Below are 15,777 nucleotides of genomic sequence, written 5' to 3' on the forward strand. Positions count from 1 at the left end.
AGTGATGTCATGTTATGCTTGCAGTTTGTCTATTCATATTCCTTTGTTGTTGATAACAGTGACTGGTTGACAAAAGCGATATACAAAACCACAGCTACCCAATCACTCTTAAGCCCTTGCAGCCCCAGGGATTCCAGTGGTTAAAGTTCTTTTTATCATAGGGGTTAAAAAAGACCTACACAATCAGACACTGGCGAGTTTGTTGCAAACGTATGTTCACAACGGCTTGCTCGGTCTCGTCGGTTCGGAGTGATAAGGGATCTTGAATGATTAGCAGCCTTCAAACACCCACCGTTGGCCACGACTGGGACGCAAAGCATCCTTGCACACTGTGCTTTAGAAGAAGATATTTCAAGGGTCGTGCGTATATATCCTTTACCAGTCCGCTGAACATCTCATGGAATCAGACTTTTGAAAGGAGAACCATTGGAATAAGCAGTTGTATCTTGGGAAGACATGTGGATTGTTAGGGGGCACCGAGAGAACACCGTGTGTCCCACTTCTTCTGAAGGGGATGTAAAATCCACAATGTGCGAAAAGTTCACCAGGGACACGAAGCGGGCGACAAATCCCAGCCGAAATCGGATGTCCGGAATCTCTGGGGACTCCGGGGTTCCGATTCCACACCAAAGCCCGCCCACAATTAAAGTGGGGGGCGCACACCAGAAGCGCTCAAACTAAGTTATGTAGTTAGTCAGTTGGAGAGCTCTGGCTAGCAGGGAAATGAAGCTTGGGTAACTGTTATGAATGCTCGACGGACAGTGTTCGGCCAAAATGTGGGAATACATTTTTAGAGCCTCGAAAGCATGGATAAACATACTCCATAACTACCATACGCAAAAGCAACAGTGTGTGTGTGTGGGCAGAAATGAGAGAGGGATTAATGGATGGTAGTGGAATAGTCTATGACTCGTCTCGAAGCATCCCCGGTATGCGCATCTTGCCCCTGAAGTGCAGTCTACTACCGTTGGATGACATTGAGAACATTGAACTACGAACTATTAGCTGTTTTAAGAAGTCGGTGTTAGGGTATCCAGATCACGGGGGCAATGCCTTTTCACAGGTCCACGAATCATCAATTTTCACCCAATATCATATCCAGTTTGCAACTAAGACATGGTTTATCAAAGACTCACAGCTAATAAATCATATCAAGAACGGAATAACCCCATGGTGACAGCTTTGTTTTTGGGATTCGACTTTAGCCACCCCGGATTATGCTATTTTCCCCGTCTCGGATCCTAACCCCCTCCATCACCCGCTTTATTGATCGGAACCCCCCATCACTGAACAACTCGAGTTGACCAGTGGCGTGGGAGCGATGGATCTCCAAAGCAGGCTAGTCAAAAGTCCAATCCATACACTCAACTCGCTACTGAGATCCTTGGATTATTAAAATAATGTCTCTGGGTCTGGGCATAAATTTTCATATTCCAGACCTCGGAATCTGCTCAAAGACCTTTTTCCATAAGTAGTAGACGTCCCACCCTGAGTTCCTGAATAGAAAAATGATTGGTCCTGAGGGTGGAAGTTCCGCAACATTTCACCCTAAAGAGGGATTTTGATGGCGGACAACTTTTTACGCTTTCCAACCAGAGAGTGATTGGAATCTAGGGCTGAAATGGCAGCCCCCCCTGAACCTAATAAACAATGTTGCGTGGCAGGTGGGTGACGCTTTTCCATACCAGGCATCTCGATCTCGAAAGTCCAGCTCGAAGTCTAGGACTGGGATCCGCCCAACGAAGGCACTGTTATTATTGCGGAGGTGGTTCGTCCCACCGTTGGCCACCTGACCCGCCACAATTCCATCCGACGTAACTGCTGGAACTCCAAGTGGTTAGTTCTCTGAGCAAAGCTGTCAAAAGAAAATAACTCGTGAATAACCATCGATAAAGTCATGTCAGGCTGGATGATAAGTCATTATCGCGAAAATCGGACCGGTGGTAGGGCATACGGGGATTTATAAAAATCTGCCGTATGTTATTTCCTTTGCCCTGGGAAAGACGTTATCTGGCCGTCGATATATAAAGCTCTGTTTCAACGTACTTCGCAAGTTGTACCAAACCCATCCAGCCCCCCGCAAAATGAAAATCAGGACAAAGATTACAAATCCAGGCGGGCTCGCTGGTAAAACCAACCTTTTTAAAGAAGGTTTCTTGTCACGTATGTGTTGTGCAAATAATAATGTATGCAGAACACAGTGCAGGCACAAAGACACCGAATGATTGCCTAAAGTAACTTCGGTCACTATCCGAGTTACTTCGGCTTTTTAAGCTTGGCACAATAACAGCAGAGCGTTTTCAAACCTAATTACTAGCGCTGAACTTGATATAATGGCCGGCGCCTCTCGGCCGTGAAAATAATGCCTGGGCATTAATTATTACTCGGCTCTCGGCATTTTTCAGTCGTTGGTGTTTGTGGTTCCTCTTGCCAGACGATTTATATGGAACCTCACTATAATATGCATTAGGAGGCCTGCATTACAAGGGAAATAATTTGCACAAGACTATTGAATAAACTCTGCTACTTTGAGGTGTCACATATTATTATTTTAACGGACTCATCTCATATGATATGAGTCTTGCTGTCATCGAATGTTTGGACCTGCCAGGAGTGCCCACATCATGAGAATGCATCCGTTTTTCGCCGGGATAAAAGTTCGGCAACAAGACCTTGCCCTTGGCAGAAATACTGAAGTCGGCCTTAGTGCACAGCGGACCACTAACCAGGTAAAGTAAAGCAGATAATTATACGGGGGTGGGTGGGCAGTCGGTAGTTTTTCTGTGGAGTTGACCTCATCCTCCGCCTGATGATTGGCGGTTCAGCTCCCTTGTTCTGGCATTCGACCAAATTCTGGTTCATAGCTAAGAAGTCTAGTTCAGGGTGGTGGTCTTCAAGCATGTTCCGTTTCGTCATTTGAGCATTTCCGCTTTATTTACGAGCTTCGCATTTTGCGAATGCTCCAGGAATTTTTTGCCATCTAGCTCCCCCCCATAACTCCAGAACAAGATCCCCACAATCCACATCCTGAAACCCAAAGACCCATATGGGGGAGTCGACTATGGCAAAACTTCCAACCAGACTCTGGATCTTGGATGTTGAAATACAAAAATTCTACATAAGAGCTCAGTCCCCTCCCGTCTACCCTTTCCAAACTATTTTGGCCATCTCCGCTTTTGAACATTATTTTATGATACGCTCTCTCTACATTGGTGTTTGGATTCGGGAGCAGTTTCGTTAAATAAATTATCCTTTTTGTTTGACTTACTGCTATGTTATAATTCTGCTGAAATTCTTTTTTTTTTTTTTTTTTTTTTTCTTAATTTCAATCTCTTAAAGCTCCGCTACCCTCTGGATCAGTATCTGAACACAGCTTCTATAATCATTCTCCATGGCATCTGTCGAGGGGACGCAGCCGCAGCAGCCGCAGAATAAGCGGAAAGCGGTTTCTGCAGGCCTTCAAAACATATCTCGTCCGGTGAAAAGACGAGCATCGAAGGCCTGTTGCTGTTGCAGGGCGCGAAAGGTCCGATGTGATGTGGTGGAAAATGGTTCTCCGTGTACGAATTGCAGATTGGATGAGGTGCAATGCGTGGTCACGGAGAGCAAACGTAGAAAGTCAGTCCACCTTTATTACAAAAGTTTTGTGCATTTGAATTAAGCTTATTGAAATTGGCGTTCAGAAGATCCCGAGCTGAAGGGGAGGTTTCAAACCACTCGTCAACACAATCTTCAGACGGACTGGACGATTCCCAGTTTCCATTTTCCCGCAAAGGCGACCCTATCAGCTCAGTGATTCCTGATCCTCTAGCTCCATTGTCGCCATCCCAAGTATCAGTGGATTTAGATCATGGACACCATGTTCCTCACCTTCTCTGTTCGTCTTTCATACCCTTTGTGGATACCCAGCCTATTATTTGCTGACAACTTGTAGATCAGACTCAAGGCAATCGGATCAATCACGAAGATCGTCGACGCAGAATGTCAAATATTTCGACGTTTCCAACGCCTCACTCCCTGTGCAAGATGACTACGGCAGTGCAACAGTTGATTAACGCGGATTTTGGAGCTCGTCATTCTCCTCAACCTACGCCAACTACCCAGCGGCCGAAAGGCTGGTTGCCCAATTTTATCCGCCCTTTGCCAGCCAAGTTCCAGTCAGACGATATTGCGTACCTAGAAGCCAAAGGAGCGCTGACAATTCCGCCTCAGGGGCTCCGTAATGAGCTTATGAAAAGTTACCTGCAGTTTGTTCATCCGTATATGCCTCTGCTAGAATTGGACGATTTCCTACGGACTATGGCATGCGATGATGGATCTCGTCGAATGAGTCTCCTTCTTTTTCAGGCTACTATGTTTGCGGGAACTGCGTTCATTTCTATGAAGCATCTTATGGCTATAGGATATGAATCGAGAAAGGACGCACGGAAAGCGTTCTTTCAAAGAGCTAGAGTATGATGAAAACTTGACCTTGTTTGGGAATGCAGAGCTTTTACTGACTTGTGTTGAAACTCGCAGGTTCTCTATGATTTCGATTACGAAGTTGATCGAATATCCTTGGTCCAATCTCTTTTGTTGATGACTCACTGGTATGAGATGCCTGATGATCAAAAAGATACTTGGCATTGGATGGGTGTGAGTTTATCACTTGCACATACCATTGGTCTCCACCGGGACCCATCTACCTCATCTATGGACCCGCAACGACAAAAACTCTGGAAACGAGTTTGGTGGAGTACCTACACTCGTGACAGGCTTATTGCCCTTGGAATGAGGCGACCCACGCGAATTAGGGATGAAGATTGCGATGTCCCTATGCTCACATTGGAGGATTTTGATATCAAGCCACTGTCCCCCGAGGCGCTCCAAATTGTGGGTGATTGCGAGTTGGCACATAATACAGATCAACAAAGACAACTCGCAACAATGTTTGTTGAAAAATCCAAACTATGTTTTTGCATCAGCCATGTTCTCAGTGCACAATATTCAGTTCTTGGACACAAGTTTGGAGGTACAACAGAAACTACCATGATGTTGGTGCCGAAAAAGGCCTCGACAGCGAAGTGCGAAGTCCAGAAATGCGACCAGGAGCTGGAAACTTGGCTGGCTGATCTCCAGGAGACAGCCAAGTATCAACCTCCGTCATCATCCAGTTTTTCCAAAGGGGAAGAAGTCCTTCATGTCCATCGAGCATTATTGAAGATGATATACCTCACTACATCCAGTGCATTGCACCGTCCGCAGGTGCTTCCTGCTTCCTCATTCCCCACGGTTGAATTTCGGCTCCAGGATTTGTCGCGCTCGAAAGTTCGCCATGCCGCCGTTGAAATTACAAATATTGCTCGGAATTTGCATACAATGGACCTAACGCGCTACCTTCCGACAACTGGAGTAACCGCTCTTCTGCCAGCCGTTATAATTCACCTCCTTGACATTAAATCCAGTGACTTGAATATTCGAACCGCCAGTTTGCACCGCTTTTATCAGTGTATGCAGATCTTGCAAAGACTGAGAGAAATTTATGCCTCTGCGGACTTTGCAACGTCTTTCCTCGAAGCCGCCGTTCGCAAAGCTGGAATTCAGATATCTCCGCAGATCCCTCAAGAACGACCAGTACCACCAAGCACACTTCATTTCTCAGCTAGACGTCCCAACACTCTGACACCCCCCCCAGAGAGCTTGTCCGATAAACTTCCTGATCTGACATATTCTCCAATTGCCCCTGGTGTCCCGTTTAACCAGACAGAGCGACCGGATCTTCTCTACGTTTCAACTCCTCCCCAATCCGTTGGTAGCGAAAACGGAAACACGAACAATATTCACCATGATCTATTTTCTGACGAAGTCCAAGTTCCCGGCTCTGGCGATTCTGACACAAGTCTTACAGAGTTCATGCATCTTGCCCATGATGCAGATATCAATCAGAACGACCTCGATGCCCTGATCAATTTCGATGACGCCGGTGCTAACCTTTTCGCCGATGAAGACGCAACTGAAGGCATTGATATCACCATTACTAGCATGTCGAACGACAACAATCACAGATTTAACCTGGATAACATGGACTGGATGAAAGACTTCAACACAGTGAACAGCACCATTGGGACGGATAATAAAGTGCAGATTAGCTCTAATCTTGATTTGAAACTTTTCAGCGCAGATGACGATCGTGGAGATCACATGAATCCGTCTGGCGACAATTCGAAGTTTGATTTTCCAGAGAATGCTGATGTGAAGGCTACGAGCCTAGGAGCTACAGTTGATTCCTAACCGTCACAATCCAGCGCATTTAGCATCCCTGTGGATAAAGACGTCAGCGTCTCAATTTGACCTTGCGTCTTCCCCAGGTTAAGCTATACGCTTTCCCCCCCCTTTACTGGATCAAAGGATATCAAATCCAGAGTTGGGCGTTAATTCTACTGGCCGCGGCCAGAAATTTTGGCGTTGTTCCTTCTTTTCTTCAATATTTTCTTGTTTTAGAAAGAGCTTGGTACCATGAATCCCAAAGATTCCCAAAAGCATTATTCTCCCTAATCTCACATGTTAAGGGGTTTTCCCGTAGATGGCTCTGGGCAATGCAGCCTTCTCATCCGAATATCTTGCTCTTTTCCTGTCTTGACCAGGATTGACGCACGGATTCACACCTCTCTAGAGCATATTGGACAGTATGCTAATGCATATATTTCGATCTCACATTGCACTGAGCCAAAATTCGTGACCGTTCAAATTCACCAGCGAAAAATAAAGGTGGATGCTATTTCACTAACCTCTGTCCAGCAATAACAATTCTTCGAATTTCCGAAGACCTTCTAAACCTCTGCTTTGTGCTTCACGCCCTCCCGGAAATAATGTTGACAATACTTTCCCTGTTGCATCGGCAATCGTATTCGTATCATTACGTCGCATGCTTTCGAGCAGAAGCTCAGCTGGGTTATGTCCCAATGACGTTGTTGGTTTATCCTCCAGTTAACGACGCTAGTTAAAGCGCCCCTAACAGTCCTAATCCTGGATTCCTGGCTATTCCGCAAGGGGTCTATGCTTCCCCTTAACTTCTTTTTTTTTTTCTTTTTCTTTCGAAGTCACCACTTAGTCCCCCTTAGGGCCAGTTGGTGATAATAGTTGCTAAATTCTCTATCCATTCATCAAGGATAGAAAAGAATCCTCTGGAGATGTCTCATCTCCGCAACCTCAGTATGTTAGCTACATGTCAACCCAGGGAAAGGACGGCGAGTTAAGTTAGCTCTGGTGGAAATATTCCTCTTTCTGATGGGAAGTGGGAGAAAGGTTGAGGTAGTTAGTCATGAAGATTGGGCATACACCCTTATTCAGCGCTGGGATATGTCAATGTCAAGGATGTCAATATACCACCTCTATATTTGCTGCGTGTTGAATTAGTAACTAACTTCTGCAGCATGGCTTCTGATAATAAAAAGGATTGAGAACATAGAAGCCATTGTCAATTGACATTTTTCATGTGAGCTGAGCCACACCAACTCGATATTCGATCGTTGAAGTCTCTGCCCGTTAGAATTTCACCTGAGCCTATCGCGGATACGAAGGCGTTCTGGACATTGAAAAAATCGCGATGGTCATTTTGTGAACCTGGCTTAATTCTCCCTATACACAAGCAGCATTTCCTTATTAATACCCGTGTCACTCGCATTTTACAGCACTTGGCTGTTGAGATGGAGGAAGGTATAAATGGTAGATGAGCTCCCAACACTGCCGTCAATTGGTTTGGAGAGAAGTTACCGATTTCCTTCTCTTCACGGAGCGAAATTCTTTAATCTAGAGTTCGAAGTCCTTGTGAGTGCGAGGCTCAAACTGCAGTCGACAATTTTCTGCTTTTATTGGCAACACGCCGCAGGTTTGGTTTACCGCCGCAAGTCAGTAGTTAACTTCTCGGGGAAGAAAGACGCCACTGGCCCCGATTTTTGCGTCTCATATAGAGGAAACGCCCGCTGTTTTGGTGACATCTACTAATTTCAGCTGATAATATGACAGCTGAGTCTCGACACTCAAAAAAAAAAAAGCTGAACTGTAGCTTATACGAGACTGTGGTGACCATGTCCGGATAGCGGTGATCATCTTCATTAGCTATAGGAATCTGATACGATAAACACCGCAAAAAACAAGGAGGCCAAAACCTGAAAAAGACCACCCACCTCCTTCCGATAGCCAGGGTACATGGACGTTGAATGTTTAGTTGTCACTATTGCACTTCAACCCTTGTTTCTTTCTTTCTTTCTTTCTTTCCCCTCGCCTTAAGGTTCATCCAAGGTTGCGTTTATTGCGTGCTGATGGAGTTCCTGGCGCTCATCGCGGCCGGAATGGTGGGGAGGTTCTGTTCACATCTGGGTGGTCTTTCTGCGGGTTTCGCCTGGATTGACAGCCTATGCAAGGGGGGCCATAGCACCATCGCATCGGAGCTGGGCCCGATGCTGTCTACCAACGCACATTTTCATTTCCCAGGTTCGGATGACTTTACCCAGGCTACCGCACGCTGGTCATCGCTGAATGCACCCAGTGTCACCGTTGTTGTGGATGTGGCAACTGAAAATGATGTGGTGGAAACTGTAAGGGTGGCCCTATCGAATTGGCTCTCGGTGGGGGTGACACAATGCTAATTCCACCAGGTCAAATACGCCAATGCACACAATGCCCCTTTTCTGACGTACAACACGGGTCACGGTTCAATATCTAGCCTCAAGGCTGTTCAGGGTGGTATGTTGATCAGGCTGACTCAGTTGAACTCTGTGTCCATTGCAGGTGATGGCGACACGGCTACCTTTGGCGGTGGAGTCAGATCCAAGCAAGTTACCGATGCTCTCTGGGCTAAAGGAAAGCAGACATGTCTGTAGAACTAAAGAAATCCGAAGATGGACTGCGTCTTGCTGTCTAGTTAATTAACCAACCTGTGGATAGTGACTGGAATCTGTGAATGTGTTTCTATGCTGGGCCCAGGGCTAGGTGGTGGACATGGGATCTTGCAAGGACGACACGGTCTCATTGCAGATCAGTTTGTCTCACTCAAGATGGTTCTTGCGGATGGCAGCTTGGCCACAATTCATCAGAAATCAGATCTATGGTGGGCCATGAAGGGCGCGGGTCACAACTTCGGCATCGTGACATCGGTCACGTCGAAAATCTACGATATTCAAAAGGATGGCCAGTGGTCCTATCAATCGTTCATTTTTACGCATGACAAAGTAGAGGGCGTTTATCAAGCAATTAACGATAATTTATTGAAAGATGGAACTCAGCCGGTAGATCTAATTCACTTCTCACTCTTCTTGAACAAACCGGAAGTTGACTCGGACCATGTAAGCCGCCCTTTCCAGCATATCACCCGCAGGATATCGACAACATGTGATTGACTTTTGACAGGCCGTCATTTTATTATTCATATTCCAGGAGGGGGTGGAGGCCATTGAAGCCAAGTACGCAGACTCATTCTCCAGAGTCGATCCCATCGTGACCACAAGCGGAAAAGGGACACATAAAGACATCTCCAGATGGGTTGGCAACACCAATGACTCGCCAGCCTGCCAAAAGGTTGGGTTGGCCAATACCTTTTTTTCACTGTATTTGCAAAAGTATAATACAACAGCACAACGCGCAGCCTTTGACCTCTTCTCACGGGTTACCCGGGAGAATCCGGCCTTTAATAAGTCCGTAGCCCTTTTTCAAGGCTACACTGTCCAAGGGGTACAGGCAATTCCATCTGAATCTACAGCGTTTCCTTACCGGGATGCGAACCTGCTAATCTCCGTGATCACCGGATATGAACCTGCTGGCGCCAAACGGGATGCGGAGGCGCATGCTTACGGCGAACGCATGCGCCAGATTTGGTTCGAAGGCGGCGGGCAGGAGAAAATAAAGGTGTACGTCAACTCCGCTTTTGGAGCAGAGGACCCGCAGAGCTGGTATGGATATGAACCATGGCGGCTGGAGAGGCTGCGGAAATTGAAGGATAAATATGATCCGGATCGTCGTTTCAACTTTTATGCGCCATTCACGAAGGATTAAAGTCTAAAGCCGGCCGGATGGATGAACTGGCGCATGCCATGGTGACCAGTATAGGGCTTGTTGGTTGAACGAGCTGATCTAGACAAAGTATGGTTAATATCATATGATTCCGCGAGATCCCCCTTATATATATATATATATATATATACATACATGGGTACAGTCTCTCTCATAGCCAAGCGTGAGGTCGGGGTGCTGGCGGCAGGGTCTAGATCTATGTTGTACCTATCACCCCCTGTTTCCCAGTTATATATAGCTCTAGCGCTGCTGCCAAGGGTTATCCCTAGTTAATTAATAGCGCCAATAAGCGCCTAAAAACTCAGTCCTCGCTGGATAGCCTTGAGGTCAAGTTCTCTGAGCGCCATACTGCTCCTCTCCAGCCCCCTTTCGTCAAGGATCCGATACGAAGAAAAACAAGCCTTCCGTGCGTAAAGTCTTGTTAGAAAATGCCCTATTTTTGGCACCTCGTAAATTTTCCATGAAACCAGCCGAGAGATCCATGAGGGGAGGGATGCTCCATCGCTTTCCCTTACATCGAATCAATTACCACCTGCCACGATTCGTCCACAGAATATACGGTCTTGAAATTCCACCCTAAAAGGCAATGTCTCTTATGTTGCTCCAACCGGTTCAACATGCACGTCTTCCAGCTAACTTTCGCCAGGGCCCTTGTTATTTCCCAAGGCTGATTGATTTCCGCTGGCGTTCGGCGCGTGCGCAAAATAGCAACGCTAGCTGCGGGCGTAGAACATTCTGAAGATTAAACGAAGATGGCCGCTAAAAGGTGTCCAAGGTGGACATCGACAACGGCACAGTAATGGACTGTTACGTCCTAGCCTGGTTGAACAACTACGGGTCGAGCTTCTGGATGGATAATCGACCAATTTCTCAATGGGCCAATTGGGTTAACTAATGGTAACTAGCTGTGCCATTGCAACGACATTCACTAATTGAATAGTCCTGCTCTAGCGAGTTACCTCGCGAGAAGCTGCAGAGCTACGTGTGTGTGCCTCCCGACATATCCAGCGCCGTTTGCAACTTTCGCAGCTCAAAGAAATGAACGGAATTTTTAGTGGTGATTTATTACCATAACACACATGAATCGATATTGATTTGCGGCGGTTGATTCTTCATGAAATAGAACCCCAAGTAGTAAGGAGTGTTTCCTGCGACTTGGCTCATCATCGTCGACCCCTGGCTGCCATTTTTCCTTCGATAGGCTGAAGAGGAGGGCCGCAAACGCGAATGGCTTCTGCTAGCCAGTTACACAGTGTCATCTCTCTGAGCAATTGCAGAACCCAACAGCATTCCTTCAGCCCATACTTTCACTTGTTCCACAGGCAACCTTGCTTCCTCCTCGTTAGCCTTTCGAGGCAGACAACCGCAATTCGGCAATGGTCATGAGCGCGAAAGGGCGTCGAATTCCGGGGAGACTCAGAACACGACGTAGTCTGCGTAGAGATAACTGCCCGCTGCCGAACAAGTGGGAACGAATATAAGGAAAGGTCGTGCATATCAGTGATACCACAACTGAACACCAGTGTACACCACGCTCTCCTCAAAATCAGCATTCAGCGCGCTGTTTACGACCCTGGGTAGTGAAGTTTTGATCGGCCTCTACCGCGAGCTAAGGACTGTCAGCAGTGCATAGATGGGTTATCCTTTGGGAATATCTGCCAACAAACTGGAAATCCCTCGTCGCCGCTGATGGATTGTTTCTCGTAGTTCCATGGGAATAACTTAAGCCTGTTATTCGCCAAAATACACCAATGACTCCTCCTTATCAATGTTAAATATATCCTCCCACGGACATAAGAGTGATGCGCATTCTTAGGTATCATTTCTCTCCTCGCCGCTCCACCCTGCTCCACCCCCGTATGCTTCCACCCACCCAGCAAATGAAAGAGGAAGCCCCTCTGGGACTGCAGTGTGGAATGCGGGGCTAGTACCTCCCGCTGTCCCACTCGTTACCCCAGAGTCAGGGAACGTATTTACATTTAACCCGCAAACGCTGTAGCCATGGGAATTTATAGACAGCTACGTTAATAACACTGCCCACGGTGGAATCAAATTAGAAAGCACATGGAATCAATTACATTGCAAATTGAGGCTAAAAAGAGAATAAATAAAAATATAGCACAAACTATATACTATTCCCCTTGTTCCTATATCTCATCTTCTAAGCCCAATCTCAGCCACCTCCGGCCTCCTTTGGCGTATAAAATGCAAGGCTGCGTTTTCTCTCCTTCTTTCTCGACCACTAAATCATTTCTCTCGCTTCCTATCTAGTCGCTATCAACTCCCATACCATCGTAAAACGGAAGGGAATTAAAGTTATGATAAATCGTATCATTTAAAAAAAAAAAAAAAAAAACCTTTAACAAAACCTCGGGGTAACATTAGACAAATCATGAAAAACAAAAGAGAAAAAAAAGAAAAAAAAAATATGAAAAAAATAAAATGAAAAAGAGGGAAAAAGAGAGAAGTGTCTCAAAAGAGGCACACCTATTACAGGAGCCGCCAAAATTAAATTTTTAAAAAAAGGGGTTGAAGAAAAGGAAGAAAAGAAGAGTGAAGACTCATTAATAGACACAAGAAAAAAAAATTATTGAAGCAAGTCAATCGACGCTGTTAAACAGGAGGAGTATAAAACGAGTTTCAATCACAGCACTCAAATCGCCGCAAACAAGGCAGGCCACTACCACTACTGCCTTCAACATATAGCTCCCATTCCTCGTACTTCTCACCACCATCACAAAAAAGAAGTCGGCTATAAACCAACGTCCATCCACCTCCCTATCACCTCACCATAGTAATCACTTCCAAATCTCTCAACCCCTCAACGAAACGATTAAACGAACTCGAATCACATCTTCTCGATCCCAGTTGCATGAGCACCCGACAGTCCATGATCCTCCAACATAGACGTTGGCGCAACATCCTCGATCGTCTCGTCGGAGAACTTGATATCCTCCGCCAGATCGACGGTGTCTTTGATCTTGAACAGGATGACGGGGAGTGCGATGATGATGGAGCCGCAGAGCAGTCCCCAGTTGATGGCGAAGCTGGCCATGAAGGAGACCTTCTTGTCGTCGATTCTGGTTGGTTGGGTTAGTATTTATATAGAGGGTATGTTGATAGCCAGTAGCTGGGGTCCGGGGGCCGGCCGGGGGGGGGGAGAAACATACTGCCAGGTAACGGCACCACCGGCGGATTGGAGACCTTTGTAAAAGCCAGCAAAGTTGGCTAGTTTACGGCTGTTGTTGGTGAGGGCGCCCATGAACCTGGATTTTGTTGCGTTAGATATACGTCTTTCCAAAACGGAGGAAAGAAAATCCAAAACAAAAGGGGGGGGGAATTATTACCAGTACACACAGGTCTGATAAGCGGCATCGTAAAAGCCATAGAAGATATACATGAACATGCCACCAACATAATCCTTATCTTCCCAGTCGATACGTGGCGAGTCCTTGGGTGCAGTTTGCTCTCGGGTATAGCCGCGTTGCCAGGCATATCCACCACCCCAGATAGCCATAGTGATGACGAAGAGAAGACCAAGACCAAGACGAGCACGCGTAGTGCGGCGCAGCGACCTCATATCGAGCATGTAGCCAAACGTACCGGCACCGGCCATCTGGGCGAGATAGTAGAGGCAGCTGTTCAGCGCACGGGTGCGGATGTTGAACTTGGCGCTGTTGACGTTGTTGAAGTGATATGTGTAGAACCAGTTGGAGGCAATGAACATGGGGAACAGCAAAACGATGTAGTAGTCTGTTCGGAGCACTTGCCAGAGACCCCTGAATTCGGAAAGCCAGGATGGGTTCTTCATGACAATAACTTGGGAGCCGTCTGAGCGGCGGATATATTTGGCTTCCACGAGACCAATGCAGAGGACGAAACCTGTGAACATGAGGACCATAAAGGCGATGTAGGTTGCATCGCCGACGGCTTTTCCTGAGATGTTGTGTAGGTTTTGGAAAAGGGGGACCTAGTTGGAAAGTTAGTTATATTTTATATTTTATAATTTTTTTATTCTTTCTCCCCTGTTTAGATTGCAAATTGCAACTTACCAAACTTCCAATGACACCACCCAGATTGAAGATGATCCAGAACCACGAGATGTATTTACCCTTCGACTTCTCTTCGGGGTAACTCATCATAACCGCTCCCTGAGCACACCACAGACAACCAGCACAGGCGCCCAACAAGGCACCGCCAAAAGTCAAGAAGCCCAGGTTACGGTTGTGGTTATACGACAACATGGAGCCAACGTAGAGGAAGTAACCAAACCCACCAAAGAAGAGGGTAAAGCGCAGACCAATACGATTAGCAATGGAACCGGCGAAGAAACCAACAACGGCAAAGGTACTGTAGACAGCTGTGTTTCCCTGGTTGGCAGCGTGGGCGTCCTGCTGGCCACCTCCACCCAAGCCGTTAAGCGCGTTGAACATACCAGGACACAAGAAGCAGACGAAGGAGACCAGGAGAAGCTGGGTAGCGGGAGAAGCATAGTAAGGCAGAGTCAGGGGGCCAAGCTTTAAGCTCTTGTACATCCATGCTCGCCCAACTGGGTTGGCATTGATTTGGTGGGGGGCTTCTTCATCGATTGTTTTTTCCACATGGGGGTCTCCGGACTTTTCCCCGTGAAGCGACATGGTGAGGGTGTAGTCGGCGCTGTAGGGCTAAGACTGATGCCAGGATTACCGTGTCTATTTGGTCCTGGGAGTGTCAGTTTATCCAATTATGGAGAAAGAAACGAACAGATAACTTTGTTCAAGTAGAGTGCAAGAGGGCAGGAGAATGGGTAGAATTATGGTGTGGAAGTGAGGGGTGGGGAACGCCGGACTCCATTTGAGAGGTATGACGGATAGGAACACAAATAATAAACAAAACATAGCAACTGCGGTAATAAATAAAAGAAATAAAACAAAAGAAAAAGAAAAGAAAACAGGGCAAAAGATATTAATAGACCTTTTGTGTTCTCTTTAAAATGATTTTCAGGTCCAGAGTGAATCTTGTGTAAATAATGCGAATGACTTGCATACAAAGTGGGGAGAGCTGTAATGGAGTATACAGATACTGGCGGAGTGGAAAAGTACTGGTGCTGAAAAGGTGGAATATCAGCTGCGTAACAAAAGCGCGGTGGTCTCAAAATAGTTAATTCAAGGTCAGCCAAAACAATGCACCGTATGCTGATATTGGTTGATGTGAAATGCGGATGGTTGAAAAGATGTGTCGAGGTGTAGTGGTAAACAGCAACGAAGATACAGCCACAGCAACGAGAGGAAGAGTAGAAGCTTGAAGGAAAACAGTTCCCTACCCGATCAAAGAAGGAGATCGATCAACACACGCTCGACGGAACTGAACCGTTGTACAGTTAAGCAGTTGAAACAGTTGGCAGATCAACCGGCACAATGATATAATGTGGGAGAAGACAGGAGGGTAATAAATAAGTACCCTGGACGACGCGGGATGATTTCTCCACACACCAGTAAGCTTTCGCCGCTGCAGCTAGGAATCCGGGGAATTAAATAAAGAAAAGAAAAGAAAAGAAAGCCCAGCTCACAACCAGAGAAGAGAACACACGGGGACAGGGAGATGCCGTGGTTTAATATCAATTTAATAAAAAAAAAAAATTAAAAAAGCAGGGTTTCGAGAGCAGCTTTAGCAAGGGAGGGGGGGCGGGGAGATTAATAATAAGAAGAAGAAGAAGAGGAAGAGGAAAAAGAGGAGCAAGAAGAGAAGACG

General features: G+C 46.4%; 4 protein-coding genes across 4 annotated transcripts; 2 read left to right on the plus strand and 2 right to left on the minus strand.

Annotated features, from left to right (window-relative positions):
• Positions 1-1,579: 1,579 nt before the first annotated feature.
• On the minus strand, positions 1,580-2,916 carry PAAG_01358 (hypothetical protein; the record flags this gene model as incomplete). The annotated part of the gene is made up of 2 exons (XM_015844324.1): positions 1,580-1,821; positions 2,727-2,916. The coding sequence occupies 2 exons, from the start codon at positions 2,914-2,916 to the stop codon at positions 1,580-1,582; spliced, it is 432 nt and encodes a 143-aa protein (XP_015701232.1).
• A 475-nt stretch (positions 2,917-3,391) lies between these two features.
• On the plus strand, positions 3,392-6,270 carry PAAG_01359 (C6 transcription factor (Ctf1B); the record flags this gene model as incomplete). Its single annotated transcript, XM_002796305.1, has 4 exons — positions 3,392-3,618; positions 3,684-3,877; positions 3,935-4,452; positions 4,519-6,270. 4 exons carry the CDS (start codon positions 3,392-3,394, stop codon positions 6,268-6,270), a joined length of 2,691 nt encoding a protein of 896 aa, XP_002796351.1.
• A 2,030-nt stretch (positions 6,271-8,300) lies between these two features.
• PAAG_01360 (FAD binding domain-containing protein) lies at positions 8,301-10,029 on the plus strand (the record flags this gene model as incomplete). Its single annotated transcript, XM_015844325.1, has 4 exons — positions 8,301-8,576; positions 8,637-8,853; positions 8,926-9,323; positions 9,388-10,029. 4 exons carry the CDS (start codon positions 8,301-8,303, stop codon positions 10,027-10,029), a joined length of 1,533 nt encoding a protein of 510 aa, XP_015701233.1.
• Positions 10,030-12,895: 2,866 nt separating this feature from the next.
• Positions 12,896-14,684, minus strand: PAAG_01361 (DUF895 domain-containing protein; the record flags this gene model as incomplete). Its single annotated transcript, XM_002796307.2, has 4 exons — positions 12,896-13,127; positions 13,218-13,313; positions 13,395-14,017; positions 14,100-14,684. 4 exons carry the CDS (start codon positions 14,682-14,684, stop codon positions 12,896-12,898), a joined length of 1,536 nt encoding a protein of 511 aa, XP_002796353.1.
• Between the last annotated feature and the right edge of the window lie 1,093 nt (positions 14,685-15,777).

This window comes from Paracoccidioides lutzii (genome assembly GCF_000150705.2).
Source record: "Paracoccidioides lutzii Pb01 unplaced genomic scaffold supercont2.3, whole genome shotgun sequence".
NCBI lineage: Eukaryota > Fungi > Ascomycota > Eurotiomycetes > Onygenales > Ajellomycetaceae > Paracoccidioides > Paracoccidioides lutzii.